The sequence below is a fragment of the Centropristis striata genome, chromosome 6, assembly GCF_030273125.1.
Source record: "Centropristis striata isolate RG_2023a ecotype Rhode Island chromosome 6, C.striata_1.0, whole genome shotgun sequence".
In the NCBI taxonomy this organism is placed as follows: Eukaryota; Metazoa; Chordata; class Actinopteri; order Perciformes; family Serranidae; genus Centropristis; species Centropristis striata.
This window is the reverse complement of record NC_081522.1, coordinates 1,938,463-1,954,849: the sequence shown is the minus strand read 5'-3', so window position 1 is coordinate 1,954,849 and position 16,387 is coordinate 1,938,463. Positions and strand designations below refer to the sequence as shown.

The window sequence follows — 16,387 nt, the reverse complement described above, 5'->3', positions numbered from 1 at the left end:
CAGCGGTCAGAACAAAAAACATGGCGGACAGTTCTCTCATTTATAGTGAAAAATCAATATTTTGACTTAGTTTCTGCATAAAAATGGATTTTGATCACATTTCTAGCGAGAAATATATGTTTTATTTTCTAAATATTCACTCAGTGAATGTACATAATCACTTTGTATGTTGGAATAGCCACGGGATATGACTGTCATTAACTTGCATTGTAGCAAAATCCGTGTCAGTTTCACGGAAATTTGAGTGATTCCGTGGCTATTCCACGGATTTTGAGTTAAACGAAATCCGTGGCTATTTCACGGATTCCTGTGAGACCATGTTGCTCACAATACAAGAAGTGTTGGAGTAATCAGCTGGAACGCTTTTAATACCGTCCAGTAATTAAGGAGCGGTATTTCTTGTGGACGACCACAGTGCTGACTCCCTTCACGTCCTTCAGTCTGTCAGAGTCAAAGTCCACCAGGAGCTTCCTGATCCCGGTGCGCACAGGTGAGAAGGACAGCTTGACAGCCACCTTCTGACCTGGAGATACATCCCCCCTAAAAAATAAAAGAAAGAACGGTGAATTTTTCTGCAGCTTGCCTCAGCAACAACACTGCAAAAAAAGAAAAGTTGGGTGAACTCAAAATTTCAAGGCAACAAACTTCGATAACATTTTAAGTTGGACAATTAAACTAAATATTTTAAGTTTTGTTTCTAAATTTGCTCAACTCTGAATTCAGATTTTTGTCAACTCAACTGTAAGTTGTACTAACTTATAATTTCACATTGTAATAACTTTTAATCCTTACTTCTGCTAACTTCTGCAATGTGCTGAATTGGCACGATTGTAACGCCGCTATGAAATGTCAGCTAATGTTGCGACCACAATTTTTAGTTAGCATTGATACGCTAATGGTTACTCTTGTAGCTGTAACAAGCAGCGCCGCTAGCATCAGTTAGCCGCTAGCATTAGTTAGCCGCTAACATCAGTTAGCCGCTAGCTTTCGCTAATGACCGAATTTCACAACAAAGAAATAAGAGTTATCAGAACTATTGTCCCTTGTTGTGAACCCCAACTTAAAGATATAAGTAACAACAACTCACCAACTTGTTTTTGAGCAGACAACTGGCTTCCTTTGTTGTGCTAACTTACATTATTGCCCTAAATGTCAATAATTTATATTTCCAAGTTTTACCAACTTAAATCACTGTTTTAGGCCAAAAAATACAAGTTGGCTTTTTTGCAGTGAAGGCCCAGGAGGGCACCAACTCTGGTGAGATGGCTGAGAGCTAAAGCATTGAGTGTCAGGGCTGCACAATAGAGCCAGAAGAGTCAGAACAACACATCTTTGTATCTGCCCATATGCATTACATTAACGCATGTGGATGCTTGAAGTGTGTATGTACACTGAAAAAAAGCAAACTGGGTGTCTGCTACCTTCTCCTTAGTCTAACATGCAGCTTCTACTATATACAATGATGTTTTGTGGTTGAACAATTTTAAAACATGTAGTTTTTTTACGCATAAAATGCAACAATTTTAAATTTACTAGAATAATTTATGTTAAAACAACCCAATTTGCTTTGTGTTTTTCTTTTCTAAACTTGACACCAGCTGGGGTTATATAGGTTGAATAAATGAATAATTACTATTATGTTCATTTTCATATGGTAAAGGTAATCTTTTAGGCTAAACCACTTCAACCTAGCTTTGTTTTGTTGGCTCAGCACAATTAATTCATGTACTTCACTATTTTAAAAAGTAGTTGTAACTACCCTATTTAATAAAGTAACTCTTAATAATGTCATACATGTTTAAATGGCCCAAGAAAATAACGTTAGTATGTTACAATTACCCTTACAAATCTAGTTGGACTGACCACTGGTAATTAATTAACAGTAACGCAAATACATCATGTTGACCCAACATATTTACATTTTGTTCACTCAACAAATTTATTCTCGTTAAATTAAAGCATTTTATTTAGGTGGAAATTATTTCCATAATTTTATTACGTTCTGGGAACAAGTTTTTTTTTTTGTGTACCTGTTTATTATCTGCACATGCCTCATACACACCAAGGATGAACTAATTTTGCAGCCAAAGTTGCTCCCAGCTGTAACTGGTTCAAGAATTTGCTGGAAGGAGCTCAGTACTTACTTTACATGGATCTCAGTGGCTGAGAGTAAGCCAGCCCCCTCCACAGTGAACACACCACCTTTCAGAGGAACTGGTAGAGGATTGGTGAAGGAGATGTAGGCTGTCACTGGTTCCCACAGAACAGCTTTTCCAGGCACCTGGAAGAAAGGAGACAGCTCTACGCTCAGGGAAGAAATGACAGTGTGGGACATCACAGTTTTCAATATGGAAACACAAAACACTGAAAGGCTTCCACTAGACACTAGACACTAGAGCAGGGGTGGGCAATTAATTTCCCCAAGGGGCCACATGACCAATACCACGAAGGTTGCAGGGGCCGGACCAAAACTCTGAACTAAATTCTGCTCAATATTATTTAATCGCTTTATAAAATACAGTAAATTATCTGGTTTTGAGCTGCTACTGATAGGAACACATGTTATGATGAGACTGTTAATGTGGAGTAAATCAAGTATAGCAGTAAAAAGTAGTAAATACTCCAATCACTATATCACTTTAACATTTATTTTAAACACAACTGTAAATGACCTTTAGCAAGGTTCATATTTATGTTTTTGTATTATAACTTGTTTTTTCATGTTTGTACATTTTCAAGGTGTTTTACAATGTTGTGATGCTTTTATTTTGAAAAGGTGTCGTCCAGTGTAAAACGGGTGCTTTAATTTTGAAAGGTAGTGACAGGAAATAACCGGTAGAACGGTTAAATGAAAAAACGAACGGTAAATAATAACGAGTGCGTCGTAATTCATATAAAGTTGATATAAAGTATCAAAAGGCTTCTATAGTGGCTGACTGACAGGACACAAGGTTTGTTAGAGTTTATTTTATTCTGTCATATATATTAGTGGCTATATTTGTTGTCTTAACTATAGTAAAAGTGCTTGTTAGCTCTAGTGCTAATGATAATGTTTGCTATTTTTTTCAAAATAAAAGCACTGCGGTTATATTGATTTCTAATTTCTTGGTAACCTCACGCGGGCCGGACAAGGACAGCCAACAGGCCGGATGTGGCCCGCGGGCCGCCCAATGCCCAGGTCTGCACTAGACACTAATCACAGTGATGAATTATGTAGTTCAAATACCAAACATAGAGCCACAAGAACTAAATCAGCAACTAAATGTCCCTTTTGGGTTATAAAGGAGTACACAAATGACTCCAGAGACAGAGGAATCTGGTTCCTTCAGTCAAAATGCAGGTAGCTTTCAGCTGATTGTCTGTGTGATCTTACATATCAAAACAGGCCGTCGGTTGTGATGCTTTTTAATTACACATTTTCCATCATATATTGGGGCAAAAACCTCCAAGAATGATGTGTGGGATGTCTCATTCCATTACAATCAGTCCTTGAACCTTTAAATGCTTTCAACTGTGACCTCTGGGCAGTGGTGGAAGAAGTATTCAGGTCCATTACTTAAGTAGAAGTACTAATACCAGACTGCAGAATTACTTCACTACAAGTAAAAGTCCTGCATTCAAAACTTACTGAAGTAAAAGTACAAAAGTATCAGCATCAAAATGTACTTAAAGTATCAAAAGTAAAAGTACACTTAATACAGAATGGAGCCACTCAGATGTTCCAAATATATGATTGTATCATTATTATTATTATTGGTGCATTTATGTAAGTAGCATTTTAATCTCAATTAATCTCTAATTCTCAAGATAGGGCCAATTTTAACGGCTTAATATACAGTTATGAGGTTTAATTTATAAAAATAGCTATCACTTAAAATGTATTGTGTTTTTTATGTTAAATCTTGACATGAAAAGTAACTAAAGCTGTCAGCTAAATGTAGTGGAGTAAAAAGTACAATATTTTCCTCAAAATGTAGTGGAGTAGAAGTATGAAGTTACATAAAATGGAAATACTCAAGTAAAATACAATAAAGTAAAATACCACCTACTTAAGTACAGTATTTGGGTAAATGTACTTAGTTACATTCCACCAGTGACTCTGGGCATGCTCAGTGTGTACCCACCTGCACAAGGAGTTCAGGCATGCTCAGTGGGATGTTGGCCACGGTCATGATGGGTTCAGTCTCCCCCGGAGCGTCTAAGAAGGCTTTCACCCTGATCAGGTGATGCTCAGAGACACACCTGACGTAGTCGTCATAGTGGAGACGCATCACTTCTTTGTGGGCTGAAAGCACAAACAATCATTTTCAGGAAGATGGTACATCATGCTAGCCTGGCTAACACCAGACTAATCTCAAATGAGATCTGGTCTGGAAACCAGCCGTTCATTTCTCCGTAGAGGAGGTGTGGTTTACGATCCTCCAGAGCCGTTTATTGGGCGCTACGAAGGTCTATCAAAGCGTCTGTAGGTAGCTCTTAGCCAATCAGATCAGTTATACCAGATGACGTAGTAGAGCAACAGAGATGGATGTTTGTTGTGTGTGTGTCTGTGAGAGAGTGTTGCTTGCTGCTTTGCTTCTCCAGTTCTCGCTTTCTGCAAGATTATTTATTTTCACGCTTTATTCCCCCTCATGTCATTCAGCCACACATCCACTGATTTTATGGGCAATAAACAAGCTGCTGCGGGTCTCTGGGGGCTCCGCTGTCCCCCGGCTCGTAGCCAGATCACCGCCGTTACGCTATTAGCGGCGCTAGCGGCGCTAATGGCCCCGCTACCGGTGATCTGGCTACCAGCCGGGGGACAGCAGAGCCGCTGAGAGACCTTTCACCTTTCAACTTTCACTCTAAACTATTTAAAACACCATCTACAGCTAAAGAGAGTTTCGCGTCTGCTGCAGCCATGTTGGATCCGGAAAAAAACTACAAGCTTCCAAGTGCCGAGTAGTACGCGTCATCGTCTTGCCGTCCCTCCCCGCTCTGTGATTGGATCCCTAAAACAGGGCTAAGAAACCTCTCTGGTTGCCAGACTGGATGGAGGTTCGAAATTAAATTTGAGCGCGCAAGGCAGTCTGGGTATACCCAGACTAACATCATGCTGCTCCAAAACAAAAAGAGTGGCAAAAGTGTGCAGCAGAGACCTTTGTAGGTTTATTTAAGCTACTTACCTTTGTGAGCTGGCACTGTCACGCTGATTGTTTTCCTCTGGCACTCCCCCCGGTGGAGAGAATTATAAGTTACAGCCATGACCAGCATGGTCAGCTGAGCATGAGCGTCACTGCTCCCTTCATTCTCCACCTACAGCGAAAAAGAAGAAACATGAGATACATTCTGACAACAGCAGCTCCAGATCCACTGTGTGTGATGTAATGTACTGAACAGGGGCGCAGGTGGGATTTTTGAACTGGGGGGGACGAAGCTGTCCCCCCCAGAATAATAAATGTAAGAATAAAATAACAATAATAAACCAAATGACTAATAATAATATCCTTCAATGAATGTGCAGCCATTCAAGCCTTGGACTAGCAAGAAAAAGTGCATAAAGACAACTTTAATTGTTGCTCAGTTTGCTCCACACTGATCTACTGTGTTCAAGCCAAAACACCAGCAGAGCATTCTGGGATTTGTAGTATTATTTGCGCTGTATAATACTGGCGGGCCAGCTCTGGTTGTCATTTGGTATTTCCTCGCGGGCCAAATATAATTATACTGCGGGCCAAATTTGGCCCGCGGGCCAGAGTTTGACACATCTGCCTTATGGTGTGTTTAATTTACACTGAAAGTCGGAACTTTTTCTGACATTCGTGTAGACTTTGAATGCACCATTAACTGCCGGACTCTCTATGTGTGCTGTTTACCAGAGATGTTTGTTGCTGACAGCGGGGGGGCAGATCAGGATTACTTTGAATCTGGGGGGAAATATCCTCCCGTCCCTAGTGCCATCTGATGCTACTGAACACGCCATACCTCAACAATCACATCAAAGTCTGTCCCGAATACAGGCTTTGCATGCTTGATTGACAGCTTCAGTTGTCCTGGTTCTGTGCTCCCATTGGTCGGCTCTGTGACCCGTCGTCCAGCCTTCTCATACACCTCTCTCTCCTTCTTGGATCCTGTGGAGAAGATGTTTGTTACACAGTTTAGCAGTGATGGAATGTAACTTAGTACATTTACTGTACTTGATGTACTTGTACTTTACTTAAGTAATTCCATTTTCTCTAACTTTACTTACTCCACTACATTTATCTACTAGCTTTAGTTACTTCAGGTCGAGATTTAACATAAATATATGATCAATTTAACCCTCTATGGTACAGTGTTGCCCTCAGGCAACATACCCATTTTTGGCCTGTCAAATTTATACAATGCATGTTTTTGAGTGATGCGATACTGTAAAAAAGAGAGAAGAGTATAGGGAACCAGTAGCAATGCTTTAATTTTTCACATTTCCTCCAGGAGGCCATATTGAAACCATAGACTGATTGAAACTCTATTTTGCAGATTTTTCCAAAGGAAACAGCTTTGCCATTTTGCGTCACTAAAAAAAACACTCAAAATGTCATTTCCTGGCCCTTTTCCATCTGGAAAAAAATATATTATGAAAGGTGAGTAAACCTTAATTTTTGATAGTTTCATATCGGGTCATTGGTTCAATGGTACAAGAAACCGGTTAAAAAAGTACCTTTTATAATGTTTCTAAATTTAAAATGTTATGTATTGTACCCTGTTGAAGCTACTGAATCTTTTACACATTCATTAAATAAATGATGTTAAAATTAATTTTAAATTTTTAAAATTGGTTGCTTTACCAGTTGTATGATTTATTTTAAATCACATGAATAGGAAGCTACATGTTATATGTTTGAGACAAAGACGGGCTTGTGTTCAGTTATAGTTTTGTAATTCTATTCTTTTATTTGTTTATTTTTTGAAGCGCTGGCCATTTGCTGTTAGATTGTTAAGTTAACTAATTACACTGAATAAGTACAAATTTTGATACATTTAACTGTATGAAAGTTAAGAATGCGTTTTTTGTGTGGTTCAGGCCATTTTGTTTATTGTTTGAAAATTGCGTACTGTCACTTTAAGAGAGTGCACCTTTGTGGAAAAGGGGTTTATTGCTATGACTGCTGTCAATTCCTGCAACCCTTGATCCTATATGTGACTTTCCAACTAACCCTCTGGATATTTGTATTGTAGAGTGATGTCATCTCTGTGGTTGCCGTAAACACTTTTGGTGCTGATGTTCCTCCCCACAGTTGCCTGGTCCACTCTGATCTGGAACAATCATCAATACCATTCAGTTGTTGTGGAGATAAAACAGACAGTCAGGCGAAACTTAGCCAAATAAAGGGGACACGCCGGACAAAAGCACCACATTTTTTCCACATGCTCTCTATCACCATAGGTTTAAATTTTTGGTAGGAGCCACTTCATCAAGATTGTGGATCGGAGATGGCAGCCATATAAAGTCTATGAGAAACTCTATATCTTCCAAGCCAATTAGAAGGTCAATCTTGGTGTCAAAATATACATTTTCTGTGTCAAGGAATCATTTAAAGCTATTGAGAATATCACTAGATAATTAAATGAATCTATGTTCACGGGAGAGAGCGGATTAGCTGCAATGTACACTGCTCAAAAAAAAATCAAGGGAACGCTTTAATCTCATGTCAGATCTCTAGTGATATTCTCAATAGCTTTAAATGATTCCTTGACCCAGAAAATGCATATTTTGACACCAAGATTGACCTTTTAAGTGGATTGGAAGATATATTGGTTCTCATAGACTTTATATGGCTGCCATCTCCGATCCACAATCTTGTGGCTCCTACCAAAAATTTAAACCTATGGTGATAGAGAGTATGTGGAAGAAATTTGGTGCTTTTGTCCGGCGTGTCCCCTTTATTCTTAAATCTGGTCCTAAGCCGCCTGACTAATTAAATTGCAGATGCTTTTGAGCAAATATGAAAGAAAATCAAAACCGAAGCCAATCACCTTCCTTCGTTCGCCATCTCTTTGGACAATCCAATAGATTACATCAGCGTTCACTTCGGCGAATACAAATGGAGCGTCGTACTTTACTCCCAAATTTCCCTCCTTGATGGCTGCCACTGGGCAGGGACCACAGCGAAACTCACCTAAAGCATTAAAATTAGTTTTTGTTATGGATTTGTATTACAAAAAAATCATCATAAAGCATGGATAAACAGATAAGAGGAAGACAAAAGCTGAATAGGTTAAAAATTAGGAATGTACCATCGCTCAATTCTTGAGGGGTTGGGTCCAAAACCTGCCAGCCATCATTTCCTTTGGGGAGATCATCTCTCCTCATCCAGGACTCCACCCAACAGTGGAAGTTCCTGAAATCAGGAGAGGAGAGGAGAGGAGAGGAGAGGAGAGGAGAGGAGAGGATGAGAGGAGAGGAGAGGAGAGGACTAATGAGCTAATGCTGGCAATGGTGAATATTGTGTTTGTAATGTGTTTAAATGTTGTAACTTGTCACTTTTTATGCTGCTTTCTTGGCCAGGTCTCTCTTGGAAAAGAGATTTTTTAAATTTCTTAAGATCTTGTTCCATTGATTATTTTATATCATCACTGACTGCTGACTCCTCACTCTTCCAGGACAACATGGTCTCACAGAAATCCGTGAAATAGCCACGGATTTCGCATAACTCAAAATCCGTGGAATAGCCACGGAATCGCTCAAATTTCCGTGAAACTGACACGGATTTCGCTACAATGCAAGTTAATGACAGTCATATTTTTCTGCCGAGATCTTCACCACAAAGTGATTATGTACATTCACTGAGTGAATATTTAGAAAATAAAACATATATTTCTCGCTAGAAATGTGATCAAAATCCATTTTTATGCAGAAACTAAGTCAAAATATTGATTTTTTCACTAAAAATGAGAGAACTGTCCGCCATGTTTTTTGTTCTGACCGCCGGGACCTTGAAAGTCACGTGACTTGGAACAAACCAATAGGAAAAAATATCAATGGGATATGACTGTTATTAACTTGCATTGTAGCGAAATCCGTGTCAGTTTCACGGAAATTTGAGCGATTCCGTGGCTATTCCACGGATTTTGAGTTAAGCGAAATCCGTGGCTATTTCACGGATTTCTGTGAGACCAGGTTCTCCAGGAAGTAGTGGCCACAAGTTATCAACAACTGCTTCAGTTACAAAGCAAAGCCATTTCTGGTAATGGACTAAGCTAAAAAGGAGCCTGTTGTGGGCCAATACAGCACATGTGCCCCCAGGAAATCTCTTTTCATTTGTACAGCATTTATTCAGCATCCAGTGTTAACAACGGCACCATTACTCTCTGTCTTCAACCAGATACGTTGGAAAACCAAACGCTATCATGTCTGGATTAATTATCTGGAGGTGGGCACAGCTCTGTGAATTTCATCACCTTCCCCAGGAACTGCATCTGGATGACAGAGCTGCATCATAAAAACTACATGATGATGAGTAGAAAGTCTCAAGTCATGCTTTATCAAGTCTGCAACTTTTGAAATAGGTGCACTTTCTTACTTCATGGTTTTAAAGTATCTTGTGTGTGTGTGTGTGTGTGTGTGTGTGTGTGTGTGTGTATTTTAAAAAACTAAATCCTAAACTAAAACTAGCAAACTCACTCTAAAAACTAATTAAAACTAACTGAATTTGAAAACAAAAATTCACAACGAAATTAAAACTAAAGCTAATGAAAAATCCAAAACTATTAAAACCTTGCAAGGGAATTCACTACTACAATGAGGGTCCTCACAAAGATACAAGTACCAGAGTGTATGTGTGTGTGTGTGTGTGTGTGTGTGTGTGTGTGTGTGTGTGTGTGTGTGTGTGTTCCTACCAGCTACTGTCCCTCTGGTTTCTTCCATTAAAGCTCTCCAGTCTTTCATTCAGCAGGAAGTCCACAGAGAGGTTTCCATCAACATCATGGGCTGACGAGAAGTTAGTGATGAGGCGTGTTGGGATTCCCAGACAGCGCAGCGCTGTGAAGATAACACACATCAGACTGGGCCAATACATGACTTTATTTTTTGTCCTGCCTGCCAGTTTCCCTTTCCATCCTTTCCTTTTTAAAAAAAAATTGGGCTCCAAAAATTGGTGTGTCTTTTAGTACAACTGAAGATTCACTGCAAAAGAACCAACTTGTGTTTTTTGGCCTAAAACAGTGATTTAAGTTGGTAAAACTTGGAAATATAAATGATTGACATTTAGGGCAATAATGTAAGTTAGCACAACAAAGGAAGCCAGTTGTCTGCTCAAAAACAAGTTGGTGAGTTGTTGTTACTTATATCTTTAAGTTGGGGTTCACAACAAGGGACAATAGTTCTGATAACTCTTATTTCTTTGTTGTGAAATTCGGTCATTAGCGAAAGCTAACGGCTAACTGATGCTAGCGACTAACTGATGCTAGCGACTAACTGATGCTAGCGACTAACTGATGTTAGCAGCTAACTGATGCTAGCGGCTAACTGATGCTAGCGGCGCTGCTTGTTACAGCTACAAGAGTAGCCATTAGCGTATCAATGCTAGCTCCAAATTGTGGTTGCAACATTAGCTGAAATTTCATAGCGCCGTTACAATCCTGCAAATTCAGCACATTGCAGAAGTAACCAGAAGTAAGCATTAAAAGTTATTACAATGGAAAATTATAAGTTAGTACTTAGTTATAAGTTTGGCAAAAATCTGAATTCAGAGTTGAGCAAACTCAAAAACAAAACTTAAAATATTTAGTTTAATTGTCCAACTTAAAATTTTATCGAAGTTTGTTGCCTTGAAATTTCGAGTTCACCCAACTTTTCTTTTTTTGCAGTGTTGAACACATTTTTTGTCAAAGGTAATTGTAACATTTTGGTGACTTAATATGTCTTGTTCAGTGTTGGACAAAGAAACGTTTAAGGAGTCAGCTATTTACGTTGGATAATGATTGCCCCTTGAGCTAGCTCGCTAGCACTTGGCTTAGCTGATGACATAATGGCATTATGGTCCCCGATCTATTCTGAACAATACCAAACTTGAGTCTTCAAAACCAGAGTCCACAAACCAATGGGTACCGTTGTAATCTGGAACGAGGAATTTGCTCCTTGGTATTTCCCAAAATGTTGAATTACTCCTTTAAAAATGTCTTGCACAGTCCGTAGCAATTACTCCTGAAAACACATTTTTCTATTCCTCTTTAGAATGATTATGGAATCATTAATTTATGTAGCAATGAAATCTATTTGAGCCTTACCAGTGCAGGCAACAGCAGCAAACACCCAGCACTGGCCGTATTTGACTGCTCTCCCCCCGGCCTTGCTCCACTGTTGGAGGATCGGCACACTGCCGGTCCATCTTTGCGGTGCGACTCCATCAGAGTACGGCTCTTCCCAGCGACCGGTCAACACACCCCTGTCTCCATTAGAGTTCACCTGGACAGGTGGAGACAACATGTCAGGGATGTAATATGTGTATAGGTAACAGAGCCGGCCCACACTGTAACACATTTCTGTAAGAAAACAGCCAAATTGTGACAGTAACATACTGTTTTCCATTAAAAAGGTATTATACTGTAGAAAACAATGCATTCTGGGCAATATTTGTACTTGCCGTTTCCCATAAAATATATGATATGTATATATGTGATATTTTCTAATTCTCTTGTACACATTTTTAATGGCTGTATTTTACTTAACTCATTCAGTATATGGTTTATTAAAATTACTGAGGTTACAGTGAAGACAGCGCTTAATTCATAGTATGTCTTTCAGACAGTAATATGCTCTATTTACAGAAAATTACTGCATTGTATAATGCAACAATATTGCAACTAGCTTCAGCAGTTGCAATATTGTTTTAGTCTACTGTAAAAATCAATTAAATGCAGGATTTTACTGTAATTGAGTATGTGGTTTTATCACAGTAAGATACTGTAAAGTAGAGTAAAATTAACAGTAGAATGCGACACATATTGACCAAAAAGACACAAAATGACCAAAAAAAGACACAAAATTACTAAAAAAGGAAACAAAATGACCAAAAAGACACAAAATGACCCAAAAAACAAAAAGAAACAAAATGATCAAAAAAGACACAAAATGACGAAAAAAGGAAACAAAATGACCAAAAAAAGACACAAATTGAGCACCAAATGATCAAAAAAGACACTAAATCACCAAAAAAAGACACAAAATCACCAAAAAAAGACACAAAACCACCCAAAAAAAGACACAAAATCACCAAAAAAGACACAAAATCACCAAAAAAAAGACACAAAATTACCAAAAAAGACACAAAAAAGACTAAAACACATTACCACATGAACACTTTAACACAGTGGAGACAGAGCTGACTTCCAAAATGATTTGGCGACCCCCAGAAATCATCTCGCGACCCCAATTGGGGTCTCGACCCCAAGGTTGAGAACCACTGATGTAAACAACACTGCCAGAGCCGCAATGAGTTTGTAGGTGTGTGAATGATCAACAATCAATATTATTGGCAGAAATAGAGGGCCCCGAAATTGAATTTTGCTGAGGGCCCCATGGAGGCTTGGGCCGGCTCTGATAGGTCCTGGGGGTTTCTATTCATCTGTTTTGAGGGTATTTCTGGAGAGGACTAGGAAACACTTAATACTTAATATGGGTTGCATCACTAAAGTATCATGTGTCAGCACTCAGACAGAGAAAACTAAATGCAGAAGTTATTATCTTGCACTGCTTTTTTTAGCAGCAAGTAGAAGAGATCCTCACCATGGCAGTGATCATCCTGCTGACATAGACAGGGTCGGATCTTAGTTCAATGTCCATCTCCAAGTTCTTCAGGGCTTCGTTGGAGTTGTCCAGGACTTCGAGACAGATGTCCATCACATAGTCCTCAAACTGAGAGAAAGAGTCAAAGGGAGGTGAAGCAAAAACATGAAAGAGTATATTAATTGTTGAGCAGGACAGGCTTCTCAATCAGATTTCAAATCACATTTGGTTCTCATTGGCCGGTCTGTGTGTACAGTATGTGTGTGTCAACTCTGTTACACGTCCTGTCTGTCTGTGTGCCATCTATCTGTGTGCCTGCTTGTTGTCCTTTCTGCCCTCAGAGCGAGCTGTGAAGGAACAAGCCCTTGTTTGTGTGTTTTGGTGACATTCTGACACCTCCTGCCCAGAAGTTTCCTCGGTCCAACAAACAGATTCCCTGATCCTCCAAAGCTCCAAAGTCTCCTCTGTCACACTGCTGTGACTATTCACAGGCCACATACTGACAGACAGACACAGCCCATTCACACAGTGTGTGTGTGTGTGTGTGTGTGTGTGTGTGTTCTTGTACCTCCTACATAGTGAGGACCGGAGCATGTTTTTAACCAACAGAGTGAGGACATTTTTGCAAAGTGAGGACATTTCGGCTGGTCCTCACTTCTTTAAAGGCTTTTTTATTTTGTTTTAAGGGTTAAAGGTTACATGTTAATGATAACTAACTGAAACTGTATTGTGTGGTTACAAAACTAACTAAAACTATAGTGAAAATGTCCTTCGTTTTCATCTTTGTCAATTTTTTTCATACATAATGAAGATGGATCAGACAAAGGAAATAAAGGCAAAATTTACTGTGACCCAACAAATACCCCATTACAAAAAACTAAAACTAACACTAAAACTACAGCATTTAAAAAAATAAATACTAAACTAAAACTAGCAAACTCACTCTAAAAACTCATTAAAACTAACTGAATTTGAAAACAAAAACTCACAACAAAATTAAAACTAAAACTAATGAAAAATCCAAAACTATTATAACCTTGGCAGAGAATTCACTGTTCCAATGAGGGACCTCATCACAAAGTGAGGACATTTCGGCCGGTCCTCACTTCTTTAAAGGCTTTTTTGAGATCAAGGGTAAAGGTTACAATTATGTTTATGTTTAAAAAATGATAATTAACTAAAACTGTATTGTGTGGTTACAAAACTAAAATCATAGTGAAAATGTCCTTTGTTTTAGTCTTTTTTCATACATAATGAAGATGGTGGCAAAGGAAATAAAGGCAAATTTACTGTGACCTCTTTTAACCTTCCATCCAACAAATACCCCATTACAAAAATCTAAAACTAATAAAAACTAAACTAAAACTAAAGCATTTTAAAAAACTAAATGCTAAACTAAAACTAGCAAACTCACTCTAAAAAACTAACTAAAACTAACTGAATTTGAAAACAAAAATTCACAGCGAAATTAAAACTAAAACTAATGAAAAATCCAAAACTATTATAACCTTGCAAGGGAATTCACTGTTCCAATGAAGGTCCTCACGAAGATAGAAGTACAAGAATGTGTGTGTGTGTGTGTGTGTGTGTGTGTGTGTGTGTGTGTGTGTGTGTGTGTGTGTGCAGTGTTGGAATGTAACTAAGTACATTTACTCAAGTAGGGTACTTTACTTTTCCATTTTATGTAACTTTATACTTCTACTCCACTACATTTTAAGGCAAATATTGCACTTTTTACTCCACTACATTTAGCTGACAGCTATGTTTACTTTTAAGGTCGAGATTTAACATTAAAATGATTAATCATTTATGTTTAACTAAACCACATAACAGTATATTAAGTAGTTAAAAAGAGCCCTATACAAAATGTAAACGCTTCTTACATAAATGAACCAATACAAGTAATCCAATAATATATTTGCAACACATAAACAACCTGATTGGGTTCATTCTGCATAACAAGTACTTTTACTTTTGATGCTTTAAGTACATTTTGATGCTGATACTTTTGTACTTTTACTTCAGTAAGTTTTGAATGCAGGACTTTTACTTGTAGTGGAGTAATTTCACAGTGTGGTATTAGTACTTTTGCTCAAGTAACAGATCTGAATACTTTTTCCACCATTGTGTGTGTGTGTTACCTGTCCATAATTCCAGGAAATACTGTTGATGTAATCCCATGTTCCCATGTAGATGATTCCATCTTCATTCATAACATACTCCTGAAGCAGACTCTCATCGGGGAGGAAAACCACATCATCTGGTAAACCCAAAAAAACACATAGAAGACCATGAGTCAGAGCCGGCCTGGACAGTTAGTCAGTGGGGCTTATTAAAGGAGTAAAGATGTTATGTTATGCTATATATGATATATAGATATAGATATTTCTAAGTGATTTTATTTGTTGTTGCACTTTATTGTTGTTCTTGCACTACAATTTATTTTCGTACATTGCTGTTGTAGTTTTTTGAAGCCAAAGATAATAAACCAGATGCCACTTTTACTAAAATATATATAATATAGTTTTTTTTATATAATGTTTTACCATTTGGAACGATGTGTAAATCAACCCTAGCTCGCTCTTCTAGTTGAATGTGCTACATTTTGAGATTAAAAACCATATGTGGCACCCTGGACATCATTCATTCATTGGTTTTATTTGTATTATTATTGCATTGGTATTATTTCTGTTATTAACTGGGCCACCCCCATAAATCTGTAAAGACAGGCTGACAATAGGATAATGTAAACAACACTGCCAGAGCCGCAATGAGTTTATAGGTGTGTGAATGATCAACAATCAATATTATTGGCAGAAATAGAGGGCCCCAAAATCAAATTCTGCTTAGGGCCCCATGGAGGCTTGGGCCGGCTCTGCCATGAGTATACATCTGTCTTGCTAATAGAATAACAATCAGTAACATGAATTAATTAATTTATGATGTTGGTGATTATAAAATGCTCCTGGGTTGAAATGTGGTGACAGGAACCTGTTGTATGGTGAATTATGGAAAAAACACCTGATTTTGTCTCTGCTGTACCAGGACACATGATCAAGTTTAAATGTGAATTCAGGAGAAAGCAGATAGAGAGTGTGTGTACTTTGCTCTGTGTACCTTTGCACCAGGGGTTAAAGAGCAGGTGGAACCCAACTTTGTCTGTCTTCTCTCGAATGCGTCCATCCGGTGACATCATCAACACAGACAGATGGTACTGGCCAATGATAGCGTCCGCTGGACTGTGCAGAGTCAGCAGCAGCTCATCCTGCACTCCCTGCTGGTCAAACCACCACTTGTCTCCGGCGCCACGCTCCCTCTGAACCTTAGTCACTACCTCGTCTCTCTTCCCTGAGGAAACATAACGTATCATTTATTATACATGCTAAAAAAGTACAGCTCGCAAGCTGGATGAGGACGTTCTTGTAACTGCCTTCGGTGTTTTGATTTGTTTGTTGTTGTTTTTTTTGTTCGTTTGTTTTCTTTGCGGGAGTAATAGAAATTCTCAGATCTAAGTTGTTTGATATACTATGGTTGACTAATAAGAAAATAAGTAAATAAATAATGATAATAATAATAATAATAATACATATTTATTTGACATTAGGTGGCTATATATAGAGATACAATTTCTTATTTTTGAAG

At 38.4% G+C, this 16,387-nt stretch overlaps 1 protein-coding gene across 1 annotated transcript in view; it reads right to left on the bottom strand.

Annotated features, from left to right (window-relative positions):
• Window positions 1-306: 306 nt before the first annotated feature.
• tgm2l (transglutaminase 2, like) overlaps window positions 307-16,387 on the bottom strand; it is a 19,619-nt gene continuing 3,538 nt past the window's right edge. Inside the window, exons 3-15 of the mRNA XM_059334809.1 lie at window positions 15,863-16,093; window positions 14,887-15,005; window positions 12,746-12,874; window positions 11,248-11,425; window positions 9,859-10,000; window positions 8,257-8,360; window positions 7,996-8,138; window positions 7,176-7,275; window positions 5,965-6,110; window positions 5,166-5,295; window positions 4,125-4,285; window positions 2,145-2,281; window positions 307-540 (exon numbers count right to left, since the gene is read on the bottom strand). Of these exons, the coding sequence (XP_059190792.1) occupies window positions 366-540; window positions 2,145-2,281; window positions 4,125-4,285; window positions 5,166-5,295; window positions 5,965-6,110; window positions 7,176-7,275; window positions 7,996-8,138; window positions 8,257-8,360; window positions 9,859-10,000; window positions 11,248-11,425; window positions 12,746-12,874; window positions 14,887-15,005; window positions 15,863-16,093 (1,895 nt within the window). The 3' untranslated portion in view covers window positions 307-365. The remainder of the gene's footprint in view (window positions 541-2,144; window positions 2,282-4,124; window positions 4,286-5,165; window positions 5,296-5,964; window positions 6,111-7,175; window positions 7,276-7,995; window positions 8,139-8,256; window positions 8,361-9,858; window positions 10,001-11,247; window positions 11,426-12,745; window positions 12,875-14,886; window positions 15,006-15,862; window positions 16,094-16,387) is intronic.